The sequence below is a fragment of the Erinaceus europaeus genome, chromosome 9 (assembly GCF_950295315.1).
Source record: "Erinaceus europaeus chromosome 9, mEriEur2.1, whole genome shotgun sequence".
In the NCBI taxonomy this organism is placed as follows: domain Eukaryota; kingdom Metazoa; phylum Chordata; class Mammalia; order Eulipotyphla; family Erinaceidae; genus Erinaceus; species Erinaceus europaeus.
In genome coordinates this window covers 78,318,042-78,333,579 of record NC_080170.1, presented here as the reverse complement: position 1 = coordinate 78,333,579, position 15,538 = coordinate 78,318,042, and the positions used below count along the sequence as shown (strand labels likewise).

Here is a 15,538-nt window from a genome sequence, read left to right as displayed (position 1 = left end):
GATAGCTCACCTGGATATATGCTTGCTTTGTCATTCATGTGACCCAGGTTTTAATGAAGAAGCTGCCCAGAGAAGTGACACTGCTTATGAGTAAAGCCCCAGCTATAAAAACAAAACAAAACAACAACAAAACCCTAGTGCATTCTGTTCCTTAGCAAAACATGATCATATAAGCCTTTTATACAGTGGAGTGTTTGTTACAATTATCAAGATCTTGGCCCTCTAGAGAGAAAGAAAGAGAATGTTATAAAAATTGAACAGACAATGTGCACTGTGGTATCCTTTATTTAAAAACTGTGAGCTAACTATAGTTGCACTGTTCTCATCTACCATTCTGATGACATAATAAAATGAGAACATTAACACAATTTTAAGAAGGCATTAAAAGCCTGTAAACAAACACACACTACACATGCACACAGACATACACACACATACATGCACACACACAAAGGTTATATCTAAACACAAAAGTGATGAAGAAAAGATTTCAATGCTCTAAATCAAAAATCCTTTATCATAGTAAACTGTGGCAATACTGTGGCTATTATGAAAAATAATGTACCTGTTTAAAAGCAAAAAGGAAAATACTGGCAATTTGAAAGTAGCAGCAAAAAAGCAGATAAAAATAGAATGGAAAAGAATACAAGACTAAGGAATGCCAAATTTCTAATGTTGATACAGTGTAGCATTGCACTGGAGTAACTTAAAATTGGTTCTTAAGGAACTATTAAAGAGTTCCTTGAATAGTTAAATTGATGCACTTTACAAACAGTGGAAAAGAAAAAAGTATTTGGAATTCTCCACATGTACACACACATACACACAAAGAAAACGTATTAGGCATATCAGTTTATGGTCTTTGTTTATGCCCTTTGACAAGTTTTGTAGAGAAAAATATAAGTGCCAATGTAGTGAAAGAAAGCTAAAAATAATTCCTAAAGATGCAAGTCTGAGTGCACTATCAGGTTTGAAAGTATATTTCAAGGTTGGGGGTAAGACATGATTGATGTACATTCCGAAAAATAACACATTGTGGAGCCCCTAAGGTAGAGAGAATTCTCTGAACTGTTTAGGACAAAGGTGTTTGGAACTCAGACTATCTGAAGGAGATGTCAAAGTATGTGGAGTCCTACAGCTCTTCGCCCTCAAATCTGTTTCACCCAGGCCAATAAATAACTAAGACCAACTTTCCAGCAAACTTTTTTTCATACATTCTGATAGAGATCTGTACCACATTTAGAAAGCTGCTTTTCTGTAACAGCACAAATGTGAATTCTGGTTTCTGAAGAAAAGCACAGTTGCAAGGACTCCTTCCCAACCCCCAAGCCCACAGGTTCTTAGGAGAATGCCTGAAGCTGCTAGCCATCTACATTTAGATTTCCTGCTAATGTAGGAAGAAAGGAGATTCTGTTTCCCTAGGGAAGGCAGTTATCCAGGAGCAGAGAGCCCTGTCTTCAGAATCTAAGTAGCCTTAGTGTTTAATCTCTGGCAAGCTCGGGTGGAGAATGGGCAGGGGAGAGAAGTGGAAAATCTGACTGTCTGCAGTATACTTTGGAGTAAAATGTGCCTTGTAAATTAAAATGGCTCATCTGCTTTGAGAACACAGTGCTGCGTCACTGGAGAATGCCAGTCCTCTGGGGCAGGAACTGGGAGAGAGCCCCCACATCTAGTAACACAATGTGCTAAGCTGTGGCCACAGGGTCTTATTTATTTCATGAGTGCTTTCAGTTGGGGGGATAAATGGTTCTTCCCAGGCCAATATTTCATTGGTTACTTTCTCTCTAAAATAGAATGGTCAGGCAAGTTACTGGTGATTTTCCAAAATGAAATCAAGTTGCAATAGTATCATAAGGTGCCATCTAACTCAAATTAATGCCCATCAATAACACTACTAGGTATCAGTTGCTGTGGCTGAAGAATCAATCTTCAAATGGCCTAACTTGGTTATCTATTACACTAGTTGCTTTTACTACCTTGAATTTTTTTTTTTGGGGGGGGAAGATTTAGAAAAATAGTCTATGAAATCTGACTTAAAACTATTTCTCCCCAGCTTTGTTTCACTCTTCCTCTTCCTCTTCCTCTTCCTCTCCTTCTCCTTCTCCTCCTTCCTCCATGGTCTCCACGATGAGTTCTGCCGTGCAGGTGGCTTCTCCGAGACTGTTGACAGCCTTACAAGTGTACTTGGCATCGTCATCCCCACACACGTCACTAATGATTAAGGAGCAGTTCCCGTCCTCATCATAGTCTATCTGGAAGTGGCGAGACTCCCTGATGGATTGGTCATCTTTGAACCACACGACCTCAGGGTCTGGGTAACCTGCGTCACAGAGGTAGAGCACAAGTTGCAGAGACTGTTATTCAAGATTTATTATTTTATGCAAGTCACTCCTAAGTTGCCACTATTGATGAAGGGAAAAAGAAAAAAATATGTAGACTTTAAATTTCACATTTAAATATGGGCATGTATTATAAGTATCAGTATCTGAAACTCCAAATAAAGTCTTTCACAGTCATCTCAGTTCCCAACCACGTAGGGCTTGCACCAACTATATATTTGTTTATTTATTTATTTATCATCACCAGAGTTATCACTGGGACTTAATGTCAGCACTACAAATCCACCACACCTGGCTGTCATTTTTCAAAAAAACTTATTTGATAGGAAAGAGAGAAATTAAGAGGAAGAAAAAATATATAAACACCTGCAGCACTGCTTTACTGTTCACGAAGCTTCCCCTGCAGGTAAGGAGTGGGGGCCTGAGTCTGTGTCCTTGCACTTGGTAATGTGTGTGCTCAGCCAGGTGCACCACTGCCCAGCCCCAACACCTTTTTTTCTTTAAAACACATGCACACATTTAAATTTTTTAAAATTATCTTTATTTACTTATTGGGTAGAGACAGCCAGAAATTGAGAGGGGGGGGAGACAGAAAGGAAGAAAGGCAGAGAGACACCTGCAGCACTACTCCACCACCTGTGAAGCTTTCCCCTTGCAGGTGGGGACACGGGGCTTGCTGGGCCTTTGTGCATTGTAAACTGTGTGTTCAACCACGTGTCATCACCCAGCCCTACCCCAACAACTTCATATAAATATTCAGTACTACCTGGAGCACCACCCCAGGAGCACCAGCTTCACTCCTAGAGAGAAATATCCTTCTGGGTAAAAAAAAAAAAAAATTATCTTGTATAAAACTTGAACATAAAAATATAAGGGTCGGGTTGTGGAAGGTGGTGTAGTGTTAGAACACTGAATTCTTTAAAAAATTTTTTTTATTATCTTTATTTATTTATTGGATAGAGACAGCCAGAAATCGAGAGGGTAGGGGGGGATAGAGAGGAAGAGAGGCAGAGAGACACCTGCAGCACTACTCCACCACTCGGGAAGCTTTCCCCTTGCAGGTGGGGACTGGGGACTCGAACCTGTGTCCTTTCGCATTATAACATGTGTGCTCAATGAGGTGCACCACCACCTGGCACCAAAATACTGAATTCTTAAGTATGAGGTCCCAAGTTTTTTTTCCTGGAATCACATGTGCCAGTGTGATGTTCTGTTTCTTTCTCTCTCTTTTAGAAACAGGCAGTGCTGCAGAGAGAGAGAGAGAGAGAGAGAGACAGACCAAGACCACAACACCAGCACTAAAGCTTCCTTCAGTGTGTGGGGGCTGGGCTCAAACCTGAATTACACACATGGAAAAGCATCATACTATGCAAGTGAGCTATTGTGCTGGCCTTCTGATTCTCATTCTCTCTCCTTCTCTCGTGTTAATGAATAAATAAATAAATAAATCTTGGGGAGAAAATTAGACAAAAATGAATACAAGGGAACACTGGGAGGTAATGGAAATGTTCTAAAACTGGATTATGGTGAAGGCTGCCCAACTCTGTATTTTTACTAAAAATAATTGAACTTGGGAGTTGGGTGGTAGCGGGTTAAGAGCAGGTGGTGCAAAGCACTAGGACCAACGTAAAGATCCCAATTCGAGCCCCTGGCTCCCCACCTGCAGGGGAGTCGCTTCACAGGCGGTGAAGCAGGTCTGCAGGTGTCTATCTTTCTTTCCCCTCTCTGTCTTCCCCATCTCTTTCCATTTCTCTCTGTCCTATCCAACAACAACAACAATAACTACAATAATAAAACAGCAAGGACAACAAAAGGGAATAAATAAATATTAAAAAAACAAAAAAAATAATTGAACTGTACCCTTAAAATGAGAAGATTTTGTTGACATGTAAAGTACAACTCAATAAATAAAACATCTGTATAAAAATAGAGGTTAGAGGGCATAGAATATTGATAAAAAACAGAAACTTGTATTTGTTTTAGTTTGGTCCAAAGTCTTAAGATAATTGGAAGTTGATCACATTGGTTAGCCTCATTCTATGCATTAGTCATGTTTCTGCAAGGTTCAGCATGAAAAAAATGTGTGTAGATACACATACATATACATATGACCAGTGAAGTGGTTTAGTGGGGAAACACACGCCTTCCATGGGTAAAGTACTGGGTTTAATCCCTGGTATACATGAAAGTATCAAAATAGAACAGATGAAGCTCTCTGGACATTGTTTTGCTGCATCTCATTAAAATACAAAATAGGGGCCAGGTGTTGGCACACCTGTTTGACCCAGGTTTGAGCCTCTGGTGCCGTCCTGCAGGGGGAAAGCTTTGCAAGTGGTGAAACAGTGCTGCAGGTGTCTCTCTGTCTCTTCCTATCTACCCCTTCCCTCTTGATTTCTGGCTATCTCTATCCAATAAATAAATGGATAATAAAATTAAAAACTACAAAATAAAATAAGTTTAAGGCTCTAGATTTGATCCCTAGCACTACATAAAAACCATACACATATATATCTGTATTTGGAAGAAATATATTTGAAAGAAAACACTACAGACAGTTATAACATACCTCTAATTATATATATATATATATATATATATTCCAACTGATTTGTACTTAAAATTTGCAGTGTTGTAACTGGAAAATTTTGTAGCATAAACTAGAATAAAAATTACACATATAAACTTAAAAATCCTGGGGGCCAGGTGGTGGTGTACCTAGCTGAGTACACACATTAACATGTGCAATGATCCAGGTTCAAACCCCTGACTTCCACTTGCAGGGGGGAAGCTTCATAAGCGCTGAAGCAGTACTGCAGGTGTCTCTCTATCTCCCTCTCTATCTTTCCCTCCCCGCTCATTTTCTCTCTGTCCTATCAAATAGAAGGAAGAGGAGGAGGTGGGGAGGGGAAGGGGAAAGAGAAGAAAGAAAAAAAAAAAAAAAGAAGCTGCAGCAGGCACTGGCATCTGGAGTGGATTCATTCTGCAGGCACTGAGCCCCCTTGATAAACCTGGTGGCAGGGGCTGGGCAGTAGCTCCCTGGGTTAGGTACACATAATACCAAGTTCAAGGATCCGTTAAAAGATCCCAGTTCCAGCACCTGGCTCTGTACCTATGGGCCGGGTGGGGTGGGGTACGGGGTACATCACAAGCTTCGATGTTTTTCTCTCTCCCTCTCTATCTTCCCCTCTCTCAATTTCTCTCTGACCTATCCAATAAAAAAAAAATGCCCTCCTGTAAATATTTCATTTTAGACATAGAGTTTTTTTGTTTTTTGCAAGAAGAGGAGCTACTCCCTGCCTTAATCCAACTATCTAGCCCTTTTTCTCTACTCTGACACCATTCTCTCAGACAATATTCTGATCCAACCTCAGGCTAGCTACCAAACTCAAGAAAACTACCATAGTTGTGGCCCCCCAGGAACATGCCTAAAATGGTTTTCCTACCTTTCTCCTACCCTAAAATCCCTAATCTTGTCTGCTCTAATCCTATTTTTTGGTTCCTGTTCATTAACCATTTTGTCTTAAGTCATGCCACTTTCCAGACACAAAGCTACAAATGCTACCATGACTCCATCCCAACTTCTCTGGGCAGACAACCTCACCAATGTGTCCTGGACCCTAGCATCTCCAGAGCTCTGGTCCACTAGGGAAAGATAGAAACAGGCTGGGGCTTTGGATCGACCTGCCAATACCCATGTACAGCAGAGAAGCAATTACAGAAGCCAGAACTCCTACCTTCTGCACCCTCAAAACAACTTTGATCCATACTTCAGCAGGGGAGAAGTGGTAGGATGAAGATAAGAGGGCTCTGCACTCCAGCTCCATCAGCACCCAGACAGAGAGAAGGAAAAGGAGAGGGACATATGGAGGTAGTTATGATGTCATGAGTCGTTGGAGGGGAAGAGAGGATTGAATCAGAAAAAGAAGGGGCAACTATGTATAATGCGGACAGATAGTTGTAGAGATGATGGTTGGTCCATGTCTACAACCTTAGGGAACTGTGGTGGACTGCAGTGGGGAGACTGAAGATTCAGAACTCTGGTGGTGGGAATGGTGTGGATTCAAACCCTATTGATATGTAATTCTGTAATATAAGAAAAAAATGGCCTCCAGGAGCAGTAGATTTTTGTTTTTACTTTTTTAAATTTTTGTTAGTGATTTAATAATGATTAACAAAACTATAAGATAACAGTGGTACAATTCCATACAGTTCCCACCACCAGAGTTCCATATCCCATCCCCTCCACTGGCAGCTTCCCTATTCCTTTTTTTTTTTTCTTTTTTAATATTACAGAACTACATGTCGACAGGGCTTTGAATCCATACCATTCCCACCATCAGAGTTCTGAATCTTCAGTCTCCCCACTGCAGTCCACCACAGTTCCCTAAGGTTGTAGACATGGACCAACCATCATCTCTACAACTATCTGTCCACCTTATACATAGTTGCCCCACTTTTTTTTTTCTAATTCAATCCTCTCTTCCCCTCCAAGCCACTCATGACAACATACCTACCTCCATCTCTCTCTGGGTGCTGATCAAGCTAGAGTTCAGAGCCCTCCTGCCTTCATCCTACCACTTCTCCCCTGCTGAAGTATGGACCAAGGTTGTTTTTGGGGAGCAGAAGATAGGAGTTGTGGCTTCTGTAATCGCTTCTCTGATGAATATGGGTGTTGGCAGTTCAATCCATATGCCCAGCCTGTTTCTATCTTTCCCTAGTGGACCAGAGCTCTGGAGATGCTAGGGTCCAGGACACATTGGTGAGGTTGTCTGCCCAGAGAAGTTGGGATGGAGTCATGGTAGCATTTGTAGCTTTGTGTCTGGAAAGTGGCATGACTTAAGACAAAATGGTTAATGAACAGGAACCAAAAAATAGGATTAGAGCAGACAAGATTAGGGATTTTAGGGTAGGAGAAAGGTAGGAAAACCATTTTAGGCATGTTCCTGGGGGGCCACAACTATGGTAGTTTTCTTGAGTTTGGTAGCTAGCCTGAGGTTGGATCAGAATATTGTCTGAGAGAATGGTGTCAGAGTAGAAAAAAGGGCTAGAAAGTTGAATTAGGGCAGGGAGTAGCTCCCATTCTTGTAAAAAAAAAAAATTTCTGTGGCTGAAATTAACTATTTACCTCCATCCACCTGCTCCAGGGTGCATATATAAAAATCTATATATTTAGGAGCAGTGGATTTGTAGTTCAGGCACCAAGCCACACAAAAACCTTGGAGGCAAAAACAAAACAAAACAAAAACATGGTGGCAATGAAAAAAGAGAACTTAAACATTCTAAAACTTTGTTTGTAGAAAAATATATATATTATATAATACTATTCAGCTTAAGAAAAGGTAAGGTTTTTTATTCTTTTGCTTCAATAGGGATCGAACTAGTTGCTGGACAGTGGTATGTCTGATACAACACACACATAATCATGCTCGATGGCCTTTGTTCAAGCCCCAGCCTCTACTGGCAGCAAGGAAGCTTCATGAGTAAATGAAGTAGGTGTGTCTCTTCCCCTCCTCTCAACTTTATATATCTTACTTGATAGAACAGAGAGAAAGAGTGGGGGGAGGTAGAGAGAGAGAAAGAGAGAGAGAGAGAGAGGAGGGAAGAGACACCTGCAGCACTGCTTCACCACTTGTGAAGCTTTCCCCCTGCAAGTGTGCCACCACCTAGTCTCTTTCTGTCTGTTTCTTTTTAGATATGATAGTTTCTTTCTTTCTTTTTTTTTTTAAATATTTGTTTTATTTATTTATTCCCTTTTGTTGCCCTTGTTGTTTTATTGTTGTAGTTATTATTGTTGTTGTCGTTGTTGGATAGGACAGAGAGAAATGGAGAGAGGAGGGGAAGACAGAGAGGAGGAGAGAAAGATAGACACCTGCAGACCTGCTTCACCGCCTGTGAAGCGACTCCCCTGCAGGTGGGGAGCCGGGGTTTGAACCGGGATCCTTATGCCGGTCCTTGTGCTTTGCGCCACCTGCGCTTAACCCGCTGCGCTACAGCCCGACTCCCTCCTTCTTTCTTTTTTTTAAAGAACTTTCTTTCCTTTTAATTTTTTTAAGTCTTCATGTATTTATTGGATAGAGACAGTCAGAAATTAAGAGAGAAGGGGGTTATAGAGAAGGAAAGAGACAGAGAGACACCTGCAACATTGTTTCACCACTCACAAAGCTTTCCCCCTGCAGATAGGGGCTAGGAACTTGAACCCAAGTCCTTGTAAATTGTAATGTATGCTCAGCCAGTTGTGCCGCCACTTGGCCTTCTTTCTTTCTCTATCACTTATGCTCTATAAAAAAAAAAAATGGTCACCAGGAATGGTGGAGCCACACAAGCACTGAGCTGTAGTGGTAACCCTAGTGGCAAAACAAACAAAAAACATAAACATTTTAAACACTGATGGAACTAGAGGTAATCCCGCTAAGTTAAATAAGCCAAAAGAAGAATGCCATGTAATCAATGATCACACTCATAGGTAATATTTAAGAATAAAAGCAAAGGAAACATAGGGTGAAACATTAGTAAACGGGTCTATTTCAGCAGATTCAAGGATTCAAAAGGAAGAAGCAGGAGGGGGTGAAAGGGAGCTGGGGATCCAGTGTCCTGTGGTGGAAGGAGCTGGCACTTTGGTGAGGGGATGGTGTGTGCTGGTACCTATTTGGGGTGATGTGGGACTATATCCTTGTGACAATAATAGTCTTGCAGGCGGGGGAGATAGCATAATGGTTATGCAAAAAGACTCTCATGCCTGAGATTCTGAAGTCCCAGGTTCAGTCCCCCACACCACAATAAGCCAGAGCTGTCTGTGCTCTGGTATTTGCCTCTGTGTCTTTCTCTCTATGCATCTCTCTCAAAAATAAAGTAAATAAAATACAAAAAAAAGAGGAAAAAATAGTCTTGCAAAAATCACATTTCCTCCTTTAGAAAAAATAAAATAATGTTCTGCAGATACCTATCATGGGGAAAGGAAAATTGTACCCATGGTCCAATGACTAGACTGTAAACCATTAACCCCTAATAAAATGATAAAAAAAAAACTCTAACATCAAGTAGACTTTTATTTTTATAAGAACAGCATCCACGTACTTCTGCTTAGTGTTCCAGCTCAAACTATGCAAATACCAAAGAAATAATCACAAAGAGAAAATTAAGTACCCAGATGAGAATCATGATGCCATAGTATATTTTTGACAATTAAAATAAGAAAAAAGTCAAGAACTTCAAGAGATGCAAAGACACTGGTGCTGGTTGGTGAGAGGTACAAACACCACAGGCCTCAAGAGCAGGTGGTAGAATCCCCACCTGACACTCCCATGTTAGCAGAAGCAGTACATGCACTTTCTTAAAAAAAAAAAAGGGAGTTGGGCTGCAGCGCAGCGGGTTAAGCGCAGGTGGCGCAAATCGCAAGAACTGGTGTAAGGATCCTGGTTTGAGCCCCTGGCTCCCTACCTGCAGGGGAGTCGCTTCACAGGCAGAGAAGCAGGTCTGCAGGTATCTATCTTTCTCTCCCCCTCTCTGTCTTCCCCTCCTCTCTCCATCTCTCTCTGTCCTATCCAACAATGATGACAACAATAATAACTACAACAATAAAACAACAAGGGCAACAAAAGGAATAAATAAATAAAATAAATATTTTTTTAAAAAAAAGGAATGAAAACAGAGACGGTGGTAAAGGGAGGCATTTAGGGGGTCAGTTGGTAATGAACCTTGTTAAGCAAACATACCACCAAACACAGGGACCAGGGTTCAAGTCCATGTTCCCTACCTGCAGGGGGTAATCTTCACAAGTGGTGAACAGGTCTGCAGGTGTCTGTCTTTCTCTCTAGCTCTCTATCTCCCCACTCCTCTCAATTTTTCTTTGTTCTGTCAAATAAAAAAAGTAGGAAGAAGGGAGTCAGGCGGTAGCGCAGTGGGTTAAGCGCATGTGGTGCAAAGTGCAAGGACTGACAGAAAAATTCCGGTTCGAGCCTCCGGCTCCCCACCTGTAGGGGAGTTGCTTTACAGGCGGTGAAGCAGGTCTGCAGGTGTCTGTCTTTCTCTCTCGCTCTCTATCTCCCCACTCCTCTCAATATCTTTTTGTTCTGTCAAATAAAAACAATGATGACATCAATAACAACAACAATAGTAACTACAACAATAAAACAACAAGGGCAACAAAAGGGAAAATAAATATTAAAAAAAAAAAAGTAGAAAGGAAAAAAAAGTTAAAAATGGCCACCAGGAGTGGTGTACTTTGTAGTGCAGGGATGAAGCCCCAGCAACAACCTGGTGGCAATGAAGAAAAAAATGGGGGTGGGTGGGAAGGTGGCATTTATATAATATAATGACTCAGGTTAAAGATTTTTTTTCCATTGCTAACTTAGGATTAGTCCTTCCAAAAGGAATGATTTAGTCTTATGGTTGGAGAATCTTTTTTTCTTTATTAGGGGATTAATATTTTGCAATTGTCAGTAAATACAATATCATTGGAGAATCTTAAGAAATGTAAGGCACAATCTGCCCTGACTGCTGCCTTGTGATCTGTATGCAGTCTTGGGAAAGCTGCTAATGAACTTTGATGCTTTATTTTATCAGGTAGGAAAGGAAAGGGCCCTTCATTCAGATAGCTCATGACAGTGGTTAGCATGAAGCAAAGAGGCCTGTGTATCTAGCACCTTCTCTCCCAGGAAAACTCGTGCTTTGCATCACCAGCATTGGTGATCTCTTGCGTGTAGTGCTAAGACCCCGTAAGACCTCTTGAACTCTTAACAACTCATGGTTTTGTAGCATCCTTGCTCCTTCCAGGTAGAGAAGCTACAAGAGTGGGAAAGATGCAAAACACAGAGGTGTGGCCTGTATCCCAACTCACTTGAAGTCACACTGTATATTCACTGTCTTTCTGTACTCACCAACCTCATACTTTCCCTTTCACCCCTTTAAAAGACATGAAAGAGTGGCCTGGGAGGTGATACAGTGTATATAGTATTGGACTCTCAAGAATGGGACTTATGATCTATTCCTAGTTTTGCATGTAGCAGAGTAATACTCCGGTTTATTCTCTCTCTCTCCCCTCTCTCTTATTAGTAGATAAATCTTCTTACAAAAAGACATAAGGGGGGGCTGGGTGGTGATACACCCGATTAAGTGTACATAGTACTACGTGCAATGACCCTTGCGAAGATCCAAGCTTGAGCCCCCACTCCCCACCTACAGGGGGGAAACTTCACATGTGGCAAAGCAGGTCTGCAGGTGATTTTCTTTCTCCCTCTCTATCATACCCCCATCCCACTCAAATTGTCTCTGTCCTATCCAATATAATGGAAAAAATGGCCACTAGGAACAGTGGCTTTGTAGTGCCAGCACAGAGCCCCAGAGATAACCCTAGAGGGGAAAAAGACATAAAAGGGAGGGAGCCAGGAATTGGTCTACAAGTCACCATGTGCAAGGTAGCAGGTTTGAGCCCAGCCACTACATGGGAGTATCTTCAGGCAGGAAGTTTCACGAGCAGTGGAGTGGTGCTACAGTGTCTCTCTCTTTTTCTTTCTGTCTCACATCTTTCTAACAAAACAAACAAACAAGGACAATCAAGAGTGGTGGAATCATGCAGGCATGGAACCCTAGTGACAACTGCGGTGGGGAGGGAAACAAAATGTATCTCCCTTAGTTTATCAGGTAAAGTGCACTTGTTACCATGTGCAAGGATCTGAGTTCAAACCTTCAGTCCCCATTTGCAGGGTCAAAGTTTCATGAATAGTGGAGTAGTGCTCCAGGTGTCTCTGCTAGCTTCTTTCTTTCTTCCTTCCTTTCTTTCTTTCTTCCTTCCTTTCTTTCTTTCTTCCTTTCTTCCTTCCTTTCTTTCTTTCTTTCTTTCTTTCTTTCTTTCTTTTTTGTCTTTCTTTCTTCCTTCCTGTCTATCTAATCTATCTCTCTATCTATCTGTCTATCTCTCCTTCCCCCTTTCTCTCTATCTAGAGAAAAGAAAACAAAATAGTCTCTAGGGTAGTCAAGTCATTGGCTGAATGAATCCCAGGTACTGAATCCCAGTGATAACCCTGATGGTAAGAAATAAAAAGAGTTTTTCCTTTTCATATATGTGTGTCACAGAAACCCCAAGGGACTTAGGGCACTAGGCACCATCTTATAGTTGAAAACTCAAGGCTCAAAAGACCTCACTTGTCCTCAAGGTCACACAGTCTCCTAATGCCAGCATAGCTGCTGACTCTACATCCTGTTTCCTCAGTGCCAGCCTTCCTCTGGGAGCCTTGTGGGCAGCTCTGAGCCTTCCTAGGAGCTTGCTAAGCCCATTTCATTACATATGTCCCAGATGCAAGTAGGTCTACTCTCTCCCCCTTTTACATTGTTGCTCTAGTGCTGGATGTAGGTAAGCAATGCCCCAAATGTGCTCTAGGAGGGTCGCAGAAGGCCATGGACTATTAGGAGGGGGAGTGGGGCTAGTAGGCCTCAGGTACCACTCCCCCTGGCCCTGCTGTGCTTACAGTCCAGCCATTTCTAATTGCCTCTCCACAGCTGAGGGTGACATCTTGTCCAAGGCACACAGTGGGGGCTCATAGGCTGGTCATACCCACTTTTGTAGTAGAGGAAAAACAGTGACCACTTACCTTCAATTTTGCAGTCAAATCTAGCAGCACTTCCCTCCACAACTTCTAAATCACGAATGGTCTTGGAGAAATAGGGTTTTACATGGGGCTTTTCCTCTGCAACAGCCTCAAGGAAAGCCTGGGAGACATCTTCTAGAAGACAAGGAAGAGCATGTGGTTATTTCTTCATTCTCTCACATTTTTCCTTTGCCTCTTTCCTAGTCTGTCTGTTTTTTTTGTTTGTTTGTTTGTTTGTTTTCACCTGACTTTAAACCAAGATTTGCTATAATTTTGCAAGTAGTCCAGCCTGGGCGACTGCATTATATGTGTACCTTTCTCCTGGGGACAAGTTGACCTATAGCCAAATGGTTCTGGTAGAAGAGAGAACTGTGCCCCAAGTGAGGAAATGTTTGGCTTTTCCCCTTTCCCTTTTGCTGACACATTAAAAAAGGAAGTTATCTTTAGAGAGGAGTTTTGGCTGTGTTTCATGCTGTTTCAAGATTCCTTTGAGGGTGTTTAACAAGGACAAAGCTTTGCCAGCTGTCCTGACCTCTGCAGCATCTTTGCCCTCTGCCATAGAAGGCCTATAACCTGCTCTTGAAGGAAGGACTCAGGACCTAAAGGCATTTTGGGTTTGCCAGTAGTTTTGTCTACCACAATAATATTAACCTCACAATAATACTAATTGTGGATGGGAATTTGGGATTTGCACAGGAAAAGTTGGAAGAACTCCTACATCTTTTCTGACTATTTCTAATTAATCTGGGGAGTGCAGGAGTAGAGCAGGAGGGACCAAGATCGTGTACTGCAGTTTCTGTCCCCAGCCACAGCACAACAGTCTGGCAAGTGGCCTTGCTAATAACCTTGCTTTTGGGTAAAAAGAAAGAGATCTCAATTTAGCTTTTATTTTTACTTTGGAGAACACCAGGCAGTAGGAGATAGATGGTGTCTCTGGTTAAGTGAGGTACCTTGAGAACAAGTAGGTCAGACCCTACATGCATCTGAAGGAGGAAGAGGCCAAAGCCTTAATGGGGGAGATGGATAGGGCAGCATTTCAAAGACTGTGAAGAAGTAACTATGCCCATCAGTCTACAAAAAGAGCCGTGTCAACCACAGTCTAATGACATGTTCAAATGACAATGGTTCAGCATCATGAAAAAGTCCAAAAGAATATGGGCTGTATGTTTTAGTTCTTGTTTAAAAGAAAAATGCAATGATACAGTAAAGAAATGGAAAGGCATTTTTTTAAAGCATACTACTCTATGTGGTTGTTTGCTTTTCATTATCCACAGGCCACTTCTGTAATGAGAAGAGAGCTTTTAATAGAGCCTTTGCTAATTTTAGTATGTAAAATGTAGGGAAGAGGAGAGCAACACCATCTAGTTCTGTTAGACAAGCAAGAACTTTTTCTTTTTTCTTTTGCCTCCAGGGTCATCACTGGAAGCTCAGTGCCTGCACTATGAATCCACTGCTCCTAGAGGCTATTTTTCATGCTTTGTTGCCCTTGTCGTTGTTATTGTTGTTATAGCCATTGTTGCTGTCCTATCCAGGACAGAGAGAAATTGAGAGAGGAGGGGAAGATAGAGAGGGGATAGAAAGATAGACATCTGCAGAACTGCTTCACCGCTTGCGAAGCAACTCCCCTGCAGGTGGGGAGCTGGGGGCTCGAACTGGGATCCTTATGCCATGTGCGCTTAACCCACTGTGCTACTGCCCAGCCCCCAACAATAACTTTCTGAAAACAGAACTCAGGGTAAGCCATTAAACAAAATGACTAGACTTGGCAATTATTCAGGGCAACTGAAAAGTCTTCCTGAAATTTACTAAAACAAAATGAAATCTCAAAGTGTCCCTCCAACTCCCTAGCCCTTCCTTTCTCACCGGCTGGTTGAAGGAATCTGCTGGACCCTCCGCCTTACCTTCCGACTCGAGCTTTTCTGCATTGAGTGGACTGGTTGGTGACCCCGTAGAGGACTTCCTGCCGCTGAGCCCTGAGATCATGGCCATAGAGGATAGTCTTCCAATGGCTCTCACAGCATTGCCCGTTTTCTAGAAAATAGATAGTGGTGTTGGGTTCAGGCAGTATCCCCAGTTCTGGCTGGGCAGTGGGGCTGAGGAGAGTCCAGCCCAGGAGAAGCACTGTCCCCAGGCTCTGCTAGAGGAGTGAGCCCAGCCTTGCTCTGCTCAGCACTATCAGCGGGTCAGAAGATGTTCGGAGAATGGAATGGGGCCTGGAACTGATGTGTGCGTTAATGTGACTAAACAAGGTCAACATGAGACAAAAACCCTTTCATACTGTGCTTCAACTCCCATAAAAGGGATAGTTTATATAAAGCAACTGCAGGCTGAGACAGCTCCAAAGACTTATTGCTGATGGGGCCCAGTGGGGCTGTTTCTTGTAAAACAATGCTAGTGATAGGATTTTAATTGGCTAGAAGGAGGGTTACTACAATCCCATAGGCCTTGCAAAAAAGAAGTAGAAGGGGAAGAAGGAGAAAGAGGAGGAGGAGAAGGAGAAGGAGAAGGAGAAGGAAGGAGGGAAGGAAGGAAGGAAGGTAGGAAGGAAGGAAGGGAGAGAGAGAGAAACAAAGAAGGAAATTCTATTGATCTTGGGCAAGTCACTTAACCTCTCTG

The 15,538-nt window shown here is 42.2% G+C and overlaps 1 protein-coding gene across 3 annotated transcripts in view; it reads right to left on the bottom strand.

Moving 5' to 3' along the window:
* Positions 1-267: 267 nt before the first annotated feature.
* The window catches only part of MYLK (myosin light chain kinase), a 348,762-nt gene continuing 333,491 nt past the window's right edge, over positions 268-15,538 (bottom strand). For 2 of the 3 annotated variants that reach the window (XM_007528900.3, XM_016190727.2), the window contains 3 exons: positions 14,824-14,953; positions 12,926-13,057; positions 268-2,320 (listed from right to left, as the gene is read on the bottom strand). In XM_007528900.3, coding sequence (XP_007528962.3) covers positions 2,061-2,320; positions 12,926-13,057; positions 14,824-14,953 — 522 coding nt within the window. In that variant the 3' untranslated portion in view covers positions 268-2,060. Of the gene's footprint in view, positions 2,321-12,925; positions 13,058-14,823; positions 15,157-15,538 lie in introns of those variants that run through there. The other variant, XM_016190728.2, reaches the window with a different exon arrangement.